Raw genomic sequence first — 17,090 nt, 5'->3', positions numbered from 1 at the left:
TTCCTACTCGTACCAAAATTCAAGATGCTCACTCTACAGCAACTTCTTCCCATGCTGGGCAAGGAGTCTTGGCTGGTAACATTGGACCTCAAGGAGGCATGAAACCACTGGATAAACACTTTATACAAGTAAAGCTTTCGGATACAATCCTTTCTCAATACTGAGCAATGCATAAAACCAGCTCTTTATATATAGGTCAAAGTATATCACATGACCTGCAGCCAAGATCACATGATATATCCAAATTACAAAAACATTTTTAAAAAACGTAATACAAAAACTTAACATAAAATACTTTAATAAAACTTTAATAAAATACTCAAATAAAACCAAGCTAAGAAATATTAGCTCTACTCAATTTAACTAAAATAGGTTTGAGACTGACTTGGCTATTTAAGCCTGGTTTTGAATCACTCATGAGTCTCAAGATCCATTCATATTCTTTGATTTCTAAGTGATTATTTAGGTCCCCTCCCCTGAGTGTAGGTGTAACCTGGTCAATAATTCTAAACCTAAAGAAATGCTGCTGACCAAATTCTTCTATGTGTTTAAATAGTGCATTCCTGTCATAGCATCTCCTAATTTCTGACTTGTGCTCAGTCATCCTGTCCTTAAACCTGCGGGTAGTTTTGCCTACATAGAAGGCATTACATGCCTCACAGGTAGCCAAGTAAACCACATGGGTAGTAGTACATGTACCTGCTACTCCAAAACTGAATGTCCTACCATTAATAGGATGTCATCAAATTGCACCTAATGCAGCTGGTTCGTCTGTCTCACTTGCAGAAGAACGCCCCCTGTCCTTGGAAGCTAATAGTTTGATCCAAACGTCGTTACGTCAAGTAAATATGGAAGCCAGTACTGAGGGAAGAAATGTTGCGACGCAATCAGTTGATGGCATTCAGAATGTGTCTATGAAGAAAACGCAGCAGTCAACGCTCAACTTTACGAATTTTTCCAATAAGCGCTTCCAGCTAGAGCGCCCAGAGACAGTTAAGGAACGTATCTTGCAGCACAGAGGTTCCCCGGTGCTGCAATCAGGTATGTCTAATAAAAGAAAAAGTGAGACCCCTTTAGGACTGGGGAAACAGAGCCGCAAGTTGTCCGAGGCACATTGAACTTATCAGTAATAGTAATCAGTAACTCAGTAATAGAGTTAGATGATACTCATTATTCATTATTTTCAAAGGGCCTGAACTTTATCCCTTGTTGTGAAGAAAGTCTAGTATCAGCATTAACTGACTTGAAAATTTTCTCCAGACTTTTAAACTTAAAACTGCTATTTGGTGACTCTGAAGCTACTGGGGGGGTAACCAACAACGCAGTACGTTTGTACCTGCTAGTACTCCAGTGGTTAAAGCATTCCATGATGTTTGTGAAATTCATATCAGGCAGTTATTTAATTTACCTACTAGAAAGAAGAAAAGATTTAATCTAAATTCTGGTGAATTTAAGGCTTTGAAGAACCTACAGTCCTGTAAGGACATAATTATAAAACAGGCTGATAAAGGAGGTGCTGTGGTTCTTATGAACCGAGTTGATTACATGGATTCTATGTCTAAGTTACTTCAAGACACTATAGCTTTTAAATGTATTACCAACTTGGATGTGAAAAAAAGTATTGCATATATCAACATGGTTGTGTATGATTTACAAATAAGTGGTGATATAGATCTTGAGTTATTTAATTATCTCAATGTTACTTGCCCAGTTATACCACATCTCTATGGTCTCCCCAAAATTCATAAATCTAAGCTAGATCCACCTATGAGACCTATTGTCTCTGGCGCAGGCTGGGTTACAGAACCCATTTCGGTTTATCTACATGGGCAATTGTTCCCATACCTTGCTAAATGTGATTCTATCATTAAAGATAGCTTTGATTTATTACAGAAATTAAGGAGATGGATAGATAAAGAAAAAGCTTCTCTAATTAACAATAAGTACCTTTTAGTTTCTTTGGACATTGTATCACTTTTCACTGTTATTCCAAATGATATAGGTCTAGAGCTCTTAAGAGAATTGTTGTGGACATACGCATGTGATAATCCCAACGAAGTTGAGATTATCTGCAGCCTTATGGATGTTGTATTGAAAAACAGCGTATTCCTTTTTAATGGCTCCATATATTTACAACTTACAGGGGTGGCTATGGGTACCTCTGTAGCCAATACTTATGCCAACCTGATACTTTATCAGTGGGAAAGAACGCATTTGTTTGGTGATGGGAACCCATTTAAAAATATCATCACATTTTTTCAACGTTTTGTAGATGACTGCCTCTTACTTTGGAAAGGTAGCCATGAGGACCTTGAAAAATTTCTGGAATATCTAAACTCTGCATCTACTTTCCTAAAGTTTAAGATGACGGTATCTGAAACTTATATTACATTTCTGGATCTAAAGTTAGATCTTACTGGAGATACACTACAAACTAGTATCTTTAGGAAAGAAGTTTGTTCAGGTAGATATACTTATGCCACTAGCATGCATGCGCCTCATATCTTTAGAAGTACTGTTAAATCTCAATTTTGTAGACTCAGTAGACTTAATACTGATGATGCCTGCTTTGAAACACAATTATATGAAATGGTTAATGATTTTTTGCTTAGTGGATACGACAGATCTTTAATTTCTGAACAGGTCACTAAGATTAGGGAAGAAAGACTGACTTTATTTAAACCAGTTCTGCATGAAGATGTTGTTAATCTTGACCCTAGGTGCAAACAGACATCTGTAGCACCTATTAGATATGTAACTACATACACTCTAAGGACATCGGCTGTTAGAAAAATTATATCTGATAATTGGGTCATCTTGATGGCATCAGATGAATTAAGAAGTTTATTAGGACCTAAACCCAATTTCTCTTATAAGAATATGAGGACCCTTAAGAGCTCGTTATGCTACAAAGACTTTGAGAGGACTACACCTGTGTCTATTATAGTGAAATATGGTACCCACAAATGTCACAATTGCTCTTGTTGTGATGACATTTGTAGTATAGAAAATGATACATTTGTACATCCTATTAATGGTAGGACATTCAGTTTTAGAGTAGCAGGTACATGTACTACTACCCATGTGGTTTACTTGGCTACCTGTGAGGCATGTAATGCCTTCTATGTAGGCAAAACTACCCGCAGGTTTAAGGACAGGATGACTGAGCATAAGTCAGAAATTAGGAGATGCTATGACAGGAATGCACTATTTAAACACACAGAAGAATTTGGTCAGCAGCATTTCTTTAGGTTTAGAATTATTGACCAGGTTACACCTACACTCAGGGGAGGGGACCTAAATAATCACTTAGAAATCAAAGAATATGAATGGATCTTGAGACTCATGAGTGATTCAAAACCAGGCTTAAATAGCCAAGTCAGTCTCAAACCTATTTTAAATTGAGTAGAGCTAATATTTCTTAGCTTGAAGTTTTATTTGAGTATTTTATTAAAGTTTTATTAAAGTATTTTATGTTAAGTTTTTGTATTACGTTTTTTAAAAATGTTTTTGTAAAATGTTTTTGTAATTTGGATGATATATCATGTGATCTTGGCTGCAGGTCATGTGATATACTTTGACCTATATATAAAGAGCTGGTTTTATGCATTGCTCAGTATTGAGAAAGGATTGTATCCGAAAGCTTTACTTATATAAAGTGTTTATCCAGTGGTTTCCTGTCTTGTTCACCTCAAGGAGGCATACCTGCATGTCCCAATCAGACAAAATTGCAGAAGATACCTCAGATTTCTTGCAGGTTCAACCCATTATCAATTCTCTGCATTGCCCTTTGGCTTATCTACTGCGCCCAGAGTATTCACGAAATGCCTGGCATCAGTAATTGCCTACTGCAGACTTCAAGGGATACAGATATACCCTTATTTGGATGACTGCCTGATCCAAGCGGACAGCAAGCACATTCTTCTGAAACATCTGGCTTTTGTAATGTTATTAAACTCTCTGGGATACACAGTCAACAAAGAGAAATCAAGGCTAATACCCTCTCGAAATATAATTTTCCTGGGTGCCAATTTGGACACAAACACCCAGATGGCCTACCTCACGCCAGAGAAGCAGAGGCAACTAATTCAATACTTCAAAACACTGGCAAATTGTACCAGGCTGACTGCAAGGAAAATCCTGCAGGCTCTGGGATTCATGGCATCTTGCATCTTGCTAATCCCATGTGCAAAGCTGCATATGAGAAAACTACAATGGTACCTAAAAAAACATATGGTCTCAACACAGCCACAGTTTGGAAACAATAATACCACTACTTCCATGTCTGCAAAAGGAATTTCTGTGGTGGGCTCAAGCATGTCAAGCAAACACAGGTCTTCCATTCAGCAAGCCTCAAGCAAATCAAGTCATCACAACAGACGCCTCAGACTACGCCTGGGGGGCGCACATGACAGACCGGTGCATTCAGGGCAAATGGTCCCAAAATGAAAAGCACCTTCACATCAATCAAAAAGAAATTCTAGCAGTAATAAATGCTATTATAGCTTTCAAGGACCTTCTACAACCAGGTCAACTATTGATAAGAACGGACAACACCACAGTTATGTGGTACATAAACAAGCAGGGAGGAACACATTCCTATCCCCTATGCAGACTGGCCATATAACTTTGGAACATGGCCATGGACTTACAAATGGAACTACAAGCACAGTACTTGCCAGGCAAGGAAAACACGCCGGCAGACAACCTAAGCAGGAATATGACAGATCCACACGAATGGATGTTGCATCCAAAAGTTTTTGCAGAAATAATCCAAGAATGGGGAAGGCCAGACATAGATCTCTTTGCCTCCCACAAAAATCATCAATTGACAAAATTCTGCTCTAGGACCTTCTACCCAAAGACCTGGAGAGTGGACGCTCTCTTTCAGCTGGACATCAATGACAGTTTGCCTTCCCTCCTCTTCCTCTGCTGCCCAAAGTCCTATTGAAGACCAGAGCAGACAGACTAAAGATGATCCTCATTGCTCCGGACTGGCCAAGGCAACACTGGTACCCACTCCTGAGGAGCCTGACTCATTCCCCTCCATGGACTCTGCCTCTAATGCCTCTTCTGACTCAGCACAGCTTCAAAACTCTTCACAGTCAGCTAAAAACACTCAATCTAGCCGCATGGAAGATTCCTTAGCATCACAGCAGGCCCTACTCTCCAAGGAGGTGCAGGATGTCATTTTGGCGGCCAGAAGGCCATCAACTAGAAAAGCTTACTCCGCAAAATGGAAACGTTTTTGTCTGGAATGAGAAAAAGGGCCAGAACCCTGGAACACTGAAGTTACCTCAAATACTACAATATTTGGCTGAACTACTAAGCAGTGGACTTTCGTTCTCCTCCATCAAAATCCATGCCTCAGCCATTTCTGCAGAATACAACACTGATCCTCCTTTATTCTCTCACCCTCTTGTAAGACAGTTCCTCAGAGGGTCTAAGAATTTAAGACCTCCAAGGAAACAACCAATACCTGCTTGATATCTAAATTTAATTCTGGAAAAACTGACTTTGCCTCCTTTTGAGCCAGCTGCTTCATCAGATTTGCAATATTTGTCCTGGAAAACAGCTTTCCTTCTGGCTATCACTTCAGCTTGTAGAGTTTCAGAACTACAGGCCCTCATGGCTGTCCAGCCTTTTATCATCTTCCATCAGGACAGAGTTTCATTATGAACCAACCCTTCCTTTATGCCTAAAGTGGTATCCAGGGTAGCTTTAAATCAGGCCATACATTTGCATACTTTTTATCCCAATCCTCAAAACAAAGGGGAGAGATTACTACATTCCTTGGACATCCACAGGCAACTGTGTTATTATTTGGACAGAACAAAGCCTTTCAGAAAATCAGAACAGCTTTGTGGCCTATGTGGTAGGAGCCCCAGGAAAGCCAATTTCCAAGCAGACAATCTCAAAATGGATAGCCCACTGCATATGCTTTTGCTATTCCTTTCATGACAAAACTGTTCCTACAGGCATTAGAACTCACTCCACCAGGGCCACAGCCACCTCTGCAGCCTTCCTCAGAGGAGTTCCTACCAAGGATATCTTGGAAGCAGCCACTTGGAGTTCTGTGCATACCTTCTCCAAACACTACAACCTACCATTATACTCCAAATCCAGAGCAGGCTTAGCCACTGCAGTCTTGCAGGGCATTTTGGCGGCTCCTATTTCCACCTAGTGCCTACCACCCCTTTCTTAGCTTTGGGATTCTACCCATCTGTTATGACTGCAGCTGTATGCACGATGAACATAGTACAGTTTTGTACCTACCATAAATGTAGATGTTCGAGTGCTAATACAGCTGCAGTCCAGGTTTCCCTCCCTCCTTCCCCTCTAGGGGTATTCTTTTATGGTGTATTTGCTTGCAACTACTGTTTTTTTGATTATATGGCATTGCATTACTTCATAATTTTATGTATTGCCTTCCTTCTGGGGCCACCTGACATCTGGGGCAAGAAAAACTGAAGAACATGGCGTCGGCTGGTTCTTTTATACCCCTGTCGCACTGACGTCAGGGAAGAAGTGACTACAACCGACGCCGGGCCTAGACTTTGGAATTCGGCCGACCGAGGACCCACCTGACAGCAGGAGAACCCATCTGTTATGACTGCAGCTGTATTAGCACTCGAACATCTACATTTATGGTAGGTACAAAATTGTACTTTCTGTACACTTGTATTTTTAACCAAAAGAAGGAATGTCCTCTTATTGTTTACTAACAGCTGTAAAGTCTACCATCTGTATGCTACTACTCTGTAATGTCTCTCTTGTAAATTTTTCTTCTGTCTGTAAACTTTTGGAGTTTTTCTCCCCAGGACTCCACTGAAAACAGACACTTGCTGTCCAGTCGGACTATCCTGGCAAACAAATGTTAAATAAATAAATAATAAATAAAATTCTTGGATATCTAAAGCCATTTATTTTTGCCATTCTTTTCATGGGAAGGACCTTCTGTTAAGGCTTATTCCACTAGAGCTGTGGCTTCTTCTGGTGCTTTTTTCAAGGGTTTGGATACTAATTCTATTCTTGAGGCAGCAACCCAGACTTCTGTCTACACCTTTACTAGGCAGTATAAGTTGGCTGTGATTTCTAGGGCCTGAGCTGGCTTTGCCAGGGCCATTCTACATGGCTTCCTAGAGAGCTCTGCTGGCCCTTCCTTTTCCCAGTCTTCCTGAACTTTTGTATGCTCCCTATTGTAGAGAGTACTGCAATGGTGATATGGAAGGACGTAGTACAGTTGTGTAAAATCTTATAACAGTAGATGTCCTTCTCTTCACTGTTGCAGTATTTGCTCTCTCCCTCCTCCCCTGGTCCCTTTTTCCTTCTGGATGTATGTACCTGTTTTTATCTGTCATTCCTACTGGGGCTTTTTCAGTTCTGAGGATGGTACGTCCAGTTGTCACCTGTATGCCCTACACCATGCTCTGAGAGCATACCTGTGAAGCACAGTGTGCCCTTTACAATCAAAAGGGTTTGGTATAGTGGTCTGCCATCAGGCTGCACTTGGTAGGGGGTTCCCTGTTGTAAAGAGTACTGCAACAGTGAAGAGAAAGACATCTATTGTTATGGTAAGATTTTACATACCTGTACTTTACCTGTTATGCGCAGAAAGAGTTGGATGGTAAGGCAGCCCAGATACTTGCCCATTTAGGGATGCTTTTTGAGCTCTTGCTTCTGATGTGCCAGACTCCTAACAACCAGTGCATCAGACTTCACCGAGGAAACCCACACAAGAACTCGGAAGGATTAGGGCAGAATGGAATTCCAGGACAGGAGCGCCCATATCAATTTAAAGGAGGAGTTGGCCCTGCTATGTGGCACTCCATATTTTCAGGACTACTTTGCAACCAGGAGTCCTAAGGAGCGTTTAAAACAGTACTACTGTGACATGGTGCTGGAACAGGCAGAGGTAAATGCATTCTTCACAACTCTACAGACTAGCAGTGATGCCCTATATGTACATCAGTAGAAAAGTCTTCTGCATTTGTCCATTCCATTAGAGTACCATAATGGACCAATTAAGTAGATGTTTCCACCAACCAGTATGAGCAGAAGCTTGATCTGTAAGTGTTTTGCAGCTTTCCATGTATAAAGGCAGAAAGAAATGGTCAGTAAATATCTTTCCTCTGTTTTGGAACAGTGTCTGGTTGCCCCCCCCCCCCCCCCCAAGTAAAAAGCTCTGCTGAAAGTGTGAGTCCCCTTTTTGCCAAGACAGCCATAATTCTCCTAGTTGGTGTGACGCCCCTGCACTGGCCCAGTAATCAAGGATCCTCAATCCTCATCACTGGCAACAGTGGGGGGATGTGTACACTGGAAGGATGACAAGTACACACACAGTAAAGTGCAGTTTCCCTTAAGAGCACACAGAGATCAGTCTGTCTGGGGCTGGTTACTCCCTCTTTCTCCAGATCCCCAATAAGACTCCCCACTGGCACAGCTTTAGGGTTGAGATCTCAGCTGAGTGGCCAAGCTAAGACCTCCATCAACCTTCTCTGTCCAACCAGTGCTTCATTCTTCGCCCACGTAGCTGACACACACACACACACACACACACACACACACACACACACACACACACACACACATGGGGAAGGCCCAGACTATAAGGTATTTCCAGCTGCCACCAACCACTACGTATTAGTTACTTTTAAGGTCCTTAACAAACTGTGTCCAATCCCACTGTCTAATGTTATTAATAATCCAAATAGTAGTCTTACCAAGGGCAAGGCTTTTAGGAGTGGCCTGTACAGTGTTACCAAATACATAAGCAAGTACTCTCAGAGCTTAAGTATGTCACAAATATCATCCACAAAAGTAGGTTTAAATATATTAAATAAGAAAAGAACAAGAAAGTACTCAATAAATCAACACAGTAACTTCATAGTTCAAAATCACAGGGAATTTTTAACCATCATTGCAGAACAGTCTCAAATACAGCAAACATCTACAACTAATCTTTACTATATTCCTAACTATGTCTAAGAGGTACTGTGCCCTAATAAAACTTGCATCAAGGCAAGTGCAGATGATGGTGATAAGTGGATGTTCTTGCTAGGTCCAAGACAAACTACAAAATGCACAGTCTCTCTCTCTCTCTCTCTCTCTCTCTCTCTCTCTCTCTCTCTCTCTCTCTCTCTGAGTTCTTAAATTAATATCAAATATTACTGCTGGGTTAGCTTGGGTGACATCACTGTTTGTCACCTGACTTCAGTTCCCAGGTTAAAACCCCCATTGTAGCATTTGACATCTTCTTGTGAAAAATAAGTCTCTCAGATGTTTGCATATCTTGGAAGTTATAAAGCAGTAAAACACTTTTTTACATTTTAAACCTAGTAATTACTTCTCTTTCAAGACTATACAAAAAAATTCTAGCTCTAGACATTGTCTCTCCTGTTGCACTGAAGCAGAGAGAACATCTCTTGTTTATGGCTTGGATATAATGTAACTTCAACTATTAAGTTTTGCAAGTTAATTTTCTGTGTTCCATTAGGTTACACTGTGGATATATATTTGAAACTACTGTACAAACTTTGTTCAACACATATTTTTGTGTCAACAGTTCACTGTACACAACATACAGTTCTGTATAAATCATATCAATATTCACAAATGACATAGAATTATTTACAAAATTCCAAATAGCGGGGCTGGCAAGATTTCCTTTTGTGAGACCCCCCCCCCCCCGAAAACTCAAGTTAGTTTTTCAAGTGACCCTTGAGAAACATTGCTTAAGAGGGTTGACTGGGGATATCCCCATTCCCTATCTTAAGAACCCATCTGCGTTAGCAATGCTAACCCCACTTCGGTGCTGCACTGTCCTACCATAATGCTTAGAACCCTAGGCTCCACCTTAGTAACTTGGCATTTTGCTGGCTGGCCCGATGTAGCATGTTAAGGGGTTGTGGTCTGTAACTACAGTGAATTTCCTTCCATACAGATGAGGCTGAAGTTTCTGCAGTGCCCACAGTATGGCTAGGCATTCCTTTTCTACAGCTGCATAGCATTCCTCCCTGGGTTGGAGCCCAAAACTGAGATACACCACTGGGTGCCCTTCTCCCTCTGAGGAGACCTGGCTAAGTACAGCCCCCCACCCCATGGTTTGAAGCATTCACCTGCACAACAAATTCTTTGCTGTAATCTGGACTGGCTAACACAGGGGTCTCCCAAATCTCTCAAGCTTCTGGAATATCTGCTCACATGCTGGGGTCCACAGTACGTTATCTAGCCTGTTTTTCCTTGTCAGGTCTGTGAGGGGAGCAGCTATGGTACTATAATTGGGGACAAACTTTCTGAAGTACTCTGCTGTCCCTAAGAGTGCCCTCGCCTACTTTTTGGTAACCGGGGCAGCCCATGCCTGAATGGCTTCCACCTTAGCAGGTTCTGGCCTAGTCTTACCAGTCCCCACTTTGTCTCAGGTAGGAGGCCTATGCCATACCCACCTGACATTTGCTGGGCTTAATGGCCAACCCTGCCCTCTGTAGTCTGCCCATCACATCCCTGGCATGCTGATGGTGCTCTTGCCAGGAATGGCTGTAGATAGCAGTATCGTGTAGGTAAGCCAGGGCAAAATCTCCTGCTAGGATATGATCTACCAGCCTTTGGAAAGTCGCTGGGGCTTTTTTCAGCCCAAATGGCATCTTCGTGAGCTCATACAAGCTAGGAGTCACAAAGGCTGACCTCTCTCTAACACTGGGAGTCAAGGACACCTGCCAGTAACCCTTCATAAGATCAGTAGTTTTAAGATACTTAACACCACCCAGCTGCTCTAGGGATTCATCTGTCCTAGACATGGGGTAAGCATCTGACTCTGAGAGAGTATTTAATTTCCTGTAGTCCACACACAACCTGATGCTGCCATCTTTCTTTGGTACCAGCATCACTGGGAGGAGGCCCAGGGACTGCAGGACTCTTGGATTTACCTCTAGTTCCAACATTTTCTGTATCGCCTCCCTCAGAGTCTGTTTGACTCTCTCAGGCACTCTGTAATCCTGTGTCTACATGATGCTGCACCAGGTGGGTGCATCCTGGCTTCCCCAGTGAAAATAGCCCCCAAACTTCTGTAACACTGCTCGGATTTCTTGAACCTGGGTAGGGCATAGCTGCTGGGACATTGCTACCCCTTCCACTGAGGTGTCAGTCTGAGCCTCACTGAGGAGATCAGGCACCAGATCCCCCTCAGACTCTTCCTGCCACCTACTGCAAATACTCTGCACAAGGGCCTCCCTGTCATGGTAAGGTTTCATCATGTTAACATGGTACAGTTTGTGCCCCTGATTAGCAGTTCTACCATGTAGTTAACATCATTGACCTGCCTTACCAAGCTTATAGGGTCCCTCCCAGGCACAGCTTATTGTGTCTGACAGGAATGAGAGCCATTACCTGCTGCCCTACAGCATATTCTCTAGCTCAAGCACTCCTGTCATACCAGACCCTTTTCTGCTGTTGGGCTTCTACCAGGTTCTCCTGGGCCAAGCCCATGAGTTCCCTGAGCCTTGTCCTGAGGTTTACAACATATGCCACAACAGACTCCTTGTGAGAGTCACACACCCTCCCACTCAACTCGAATCAGATTTAGATGTCCCCTCACCCTGTTCCCATACAGCAACTCAAAGGGTGAAAAACCTGTGGATTCCTGGAGCACCTCTCCTTAAACAAACAGATGGAGCAAATATTTGTCCCACTCCCTCTTAAACCGGTCTGCAAATGCCCGTAGCATCGTCTTGAGTGTAGTTTAACCTCTCAACAAGACCATTAGTCTAGGGATGGTAGGGGGTGGTCTTTAGGTGCTTCACCCCACAGTGCTTCCACAGACAAGTCAGCAGGTCTAACATGCAATTGGCACCTCTGTCAGTATTTCTTTTGGAAAACCTACCCTGCTGAAAAAATCTCTAAAGCATTTGCCACCTTTTCTGCATCAATGTAGGACAAGGCCACCTTTTCAGGGTATCTGATAGCATAATCTACTACCATTAGGCTATGCTTTTTCCCTGTGGAACTTTGTGTACTTAGAGGCCCCACAATATCCATAGATACCCTCTCAAACAGCTCCCCGATCACAGGCAAACGTATCAAAGGAGCTTTCACCTTGTCTCCTGCCTTGTCTACCTTTTGGCACTGCTCACAGGTCTTGCAGTACACTGTTACATCTCCAGAAATCCCTGGCCAGTAAAAGTTCTGCATAATACGTTTGTACGTTTTATGCACATGTGACCTGCTAAGGGAATATGGTGGGCTGTGGCTGGAAGTGCCAGACGGTAGGCTCTGGGCAGTCCCAGCTGCTGTATTCTCTCATCCTGTAGTCCTCCCTCAAGGGTCCACTCTCTATGCAGTAACACTTTTTCCCAGTATACAGATTCCCCTTTCTCTTGAGAATCGGGTACTTCACTAGCTACCTCTCTCAGGCCTTGTAATGTATGGTCTGAGAGCTGAGCATGTCTCAACTCTCTCTCTTTGTAACTCTTCCGAGCTCCCCTTCCACACTTTTACATTTTAAACCTAGTAATTACTTCTCTTTCTAGATAATACGAAAAACTTCTAGCTCTAGATATTTTGTTTCCTGTTGCACTGAAACTGAGAGCTTCCCTTGTTTATGGCCCAGTTATAAAGTAACGTAGTCCCAACTATTAAGTTCTGCAAGTTAATCTGTGTTCCAGTAGGGTACACAGTGGATATATCTTTTAAGCACAGTACTGTGAAACCTTGTTCAACACATACTTTTGTATCAGCAGTTTAATATACACGTAACATACAGTTCTGTATAAATCATATCAATCTTCACAAATGACATAGCATTATTTGCAAAATTCCAGATAGCTGCGGTGGCAGGATTTACTTTTGTGACAGTTGGTAGAGTTGGGCAAGGGCGAGTCCACAATTTGTTTCTTACCCCTTGCATGTTACTGACAGAAGGGACTCTATTTCATCCATCTCAAAAGCTTCAGACATGCAGTTTAGAGACTGGGATCTAAATCACTCAATTCGACTGCTTCCCACCTGATGTTTTGCTTACACTGCAGCAAGCCAGGATACCTGTGACTAGAAAATCTTACATTGCGATACTGTCATTTTGCCACCAATCAAATAAGCCATTACTATTGTTAAATTCCTGTCTGGGAGAATCCTTTGTACTTTTATGAGCACAGAGCCTTACTGGTCAGTTTTACACAGGATGTTTTTATAGTGAAAGTGTTCTCAAAGCTAGCATAAACCAGGCCATCTAAATGGCTGGGTTATATTGCACTGCAGCAAAACTTATTCTACCACCAGTAGTTGCCACTGCAACAACAACTTAATGTTACAGTGCATTGTGTTTGAGAAGCAGCTACTTGGAGATGCCATTGACCTCTCTCAGTCATTATAGATGGGATGGTTGTTCCAGAAGCAGTAATGACTTTGACCGTTGCAGTCTTGCAGGGCTTGCTGGTTTCCTCACCCTAAGTGCCTGGTCAGATCTACACACTGCTTTCTGAACTCCTCACAACTGTGTTGAACATAACTGCTGCATAATCCCTATGACAAATATAATACAGCCATGTGATTTGTCTCCTTGTACCCCAGAAATAGGGGATTCCCTGTCCGTCTGTTTTCCCATATCTGTATATATCTTCTACAGACTGGTCTGGGGAACATGCTGTTTATAAAATGCCCCTAGAATCTATGGCAGGCCCTAATTGAGTCATCCTTGTTGATCTGTTTCACGTCCCTTCCCTTCTATCCAAAAAAAAAACGGGCCTAAACATAAAATACACTGCTCTTTTTTTTTTTTTTTCCCCTGGCATCCTCCTTATGTTCTTGTAATGGACACTAACTAAATTATGGGGAAATTGATAGCTCCAAAAGTCTTGCCAAGCAGGCGTGTGTCCACCATTTGCTAAATCCTATCTATAATGAATTATACTGCAGCAGATCCCTGCCTTCAAATTGATTATCCATTGTTGTAATGTTTACTTTATTCTTCATGCAGCACTCTGATTTGATGCTCCTGGTTTAAAAAATACTAATGTTCTTTGGCTGACAGCCTTGTGTCTAAAGTAGGCACTAATATTCTTGTAGCATTTTATCTGTCAGTATGAATCCACTTCTGCCATTCATTTGTTCCTGTTCTGCTTGAATTGTCAGATCTTGTTGGTGTTTGTCATCTTGGTGCATCAAGAGAGCTATATTAGATTTTGCATACAGTCCAGGATGCTATTGCTAGTTAGCTTTGGTTGGGGATTGCATCTGTTTCTCTGTATATGGTTTATTCTGGCATGTTCTAGTGTAGAAACAAGTATACAAATACAGTTGTTTTTACCATGTACGTCCTAGACAGATTTTAAATCAAGTATAGTATTGGGTATAGTATTCTCATCCTAAGGGGTGGTGAAAGCCACACACACTCTGGCTAGGCTTATAAAATGCCCTAGGGCAGATAGCCTAGTATGAACCTGTGAAGTGGTGTTATGAATATGCTGATTTAATTTCCCTTATTGTGTCTGAAGAAGGAATTTGTTGAATCCACAACTGTGGTAGTTTAGCCAGTATAGTTTTATTTCCAGTTTTGTAAATTCTGATAAATGATTTTCACACTCCTTACTGTCATGTGATGCTTGAGCAGCATTTTAGCCTAATTTTAACACTCTCTTTCTGCTTTCAGCCATCAGCTTAGCAATGGAGCGTGATGGTTCAAGTGGGGGCGTGATCCGCCTTGCTGCCATCACAGAAGCTGGAGTTGAACGTAAGGTGATCCTAGGAAGTGAGCTGCCCCGCTTCACTGTTTCATGAGAAAGACTTCTGGATAGAATCTGGCCATCCTTTCAGTTGATTGGTTTTGTTCTGTACCCTGTGTGCTGTATTTTTTCATGCCAGTAAAAGGCCTTTGCTAAAACTAGCTTTAACACACAACCATACACGTCAGTAGACCATTTTTTTTTTTTACTTGGATTAAAAGGCACAGATATGTCATGCACAAATAAACCATGAAAAGAAAATTGGTCATAAACTGCAATTACACTGTTCCAGGACTTGAATTTTTCAATGGAAAGTTTGAAATAAACAAAAAACAATTTGACACTTTTGTTTGTCTATCATGTGATGTCCTTTTTTTCTTTCACTCAACTTTGTGTTGTGCAAAATGAGTTCACCCTGAAACGTCAAAGCTATGCAGAAGTCTCATTCATTGTTCTGTAGTTACATTTAATTTCTCAACCCCCATTACAGTATTTCCTTACATTAACCGTAGAGATTTAGAAAAAAAATGTCTGTACAGGTCAATTTTTCTTGTCTTCCCAATCCCTTGTTAGCAATGTCTTCTTAAATCACCTTGAAAAAGAGAGATAAAGGTGTTGCATTACAAAATTTTCAAATATCTTTCAAAGGTAGCATTAAAACAAATGTTGTTTTTCTGAAGTACATTTTTAGTATCTTTTCTGTATATCATTTGTGCTGTGATTTGTATAATGAATTCTCCCTGAAATTTTTAAAATGTATAGTATGCTCCTTCAGTACATTTCCAGCTCCATCCCTTTTTAAAGTAGATGTTGAGGATCACAATAAGAGAGACTCCAGATATCTCTTCAGGTCAGAAAATAGTTTTGTTCTGTCTAACTTCCCCTTCTAGGTGCAAAAAAAGTACTTCAGGCTTGAGATGAGTCATGCTATCCTTAGCACAGTTGAATGTGATGAATTACTGCATCATAATTAAGACACGTACTTGGATGTATTTGAATTTATTTGATGTATATCATGGCAATGCTGATGGCAATCTGTATGTCATTTTGTTACCAGGATTCTTGCAGTGTACCTCTGAGTGAAAGAAATCAAAAGGTAGTACAGTTAAGCGTGTCTGTGTCTGTGTAAAATACAGAGCAAAGTAAAAAAAACATGGCTACCGGTTCTAACACAGAAGCCTACCCTAGGGCGAAGTTGCATTTTTCTCCTTCCTTCCCTCATACGTTAAAGGATGGTGTGCAGTTTTGAGACTGCCACTTACATTGACTAATGTTAAGAATAGAGGTTGGAAGGAGTAGCACATGTAAAGGGAACGTTAGAGAAGTTTGATAAAAGGAAGCTTTTAAGTGAGGGAGGGGGAAATGCTGGCTGGGTGGGGGCTTTAGCATTGATGAAAAAGACGTAAACGTTAGGAAAGAAAGCAATAAGTTGAAGTACAAGTAATATAAGGGTTAGAGCACAAGGGAAATGCACAGAGAAATGCAAGAGGAAAAGCTAGAGTAAGAGAAGATTAAGATTGACAGTCAGCAAAGCAGAGGAGTATGAAATTTGCAACTTCTTAGAACTACAGCCACCATGGTTTAGCACTCCCTTATGTATTAATATGAGAGTACTCTGCATTACACTGTATTATGCCAAATTTAATTGTAGTAGCACAGAGACTCTGACAGAACATTGCCAAAGCAGGGCTTTTACACTGATTTCTGTTATAGGAAGCAAGCATAGCCAACTGTTTATACATACTTGCAGGTTCATGATGAGCAGATCAAAGTTTGCAAAAGGGACTGAGAGCTATAACCCAATATTACTAGGTAAGTAGAGGCGAGGAAAAAAGGACATAAAATGGGGAAAGGAAGAGACTGATAACTATACTAGGTTTCTAGCATCATTAAAGCTTGGTGATATTTGAAGGTGTAGTATGTATTGGAATGTAGGAAACAAATGAAGTGTTTGAGCTCTGATGCCTTAGTAGAGGCATTCTGGAATGGGAGACAGCAGCAAACGAAGGTAGGTGGCAAGAGACAGCAAGCAAAAGAAGTGGGGCTAAGAAACGCAATAGAAAGGGGCTTGGTGTTGTGCAAGGCAAAGGTCTGGAGTAAGGTATTAATAGGGACAATAGTTGGTAAATGTGTAAGGAAGGGGAGCTTATGGGAGACTATAGGTAATCATGGAGAGGGAGGAGGCCATAGGGAGGTAAGTTGCGTAGGAGGTGATTGGAAGAGGCATTAGTGGTGGTAGGTATGATCCCGAGTTAGCATCCTGCCCTCCTCAAGAATGATACCACTGTATAAAGAAATAAATTCTCAATTTCAACAATTGGCTAAGTTTCTGGTGTCATTCAAAAGGGATCCAGTGTCTGTCTGCTTGGGATGACA

General features: G+C 41.5%; 1 protein-coding gene across 1 annotated transcript in view; it reads left to right on the top strand.

Moving 5' to 3' along the window:
- Positions 1–15,055, top strand: part of LOC122805998 (proteasome subunit beta type-6-like) — a 167,624-nt gene extending 152,569 nt beyond the window's left edge. The window contains exon 4 of the mRNA XM_044076239.1: positions 14,642–15,055. Within this exon, the coding sequence (XP_043932174.1) occupies positions 14,642–14,769 (128 nt within the window). The 3' untranslated portion in view covers positions 14,770–15,055. The remainder of the gene's footprint in view (positions 1–14,641) is intronic.
- Positions 15,056–17,090: the final 2,035 nt, after the last annotated feature.

Source organism: Protopterus annectens, chromosome 7.part0 (genome assembly GCF_019279795.1).
Source record: "Protopterus annectens isolate FY-2018-M chromosome 7.part0, PAN1.0, whole genome shotgun sequence".
NCBI lineage: Eukaryota > Metazoa > Chordata > Ceratodontiformes > Protopteridae > Protopterus > Protopterus annectens.
Note: the sequence above shows the minus strand (reverse complement) of the source record. Positions and strands in the feature narration are given on the sequence as shown.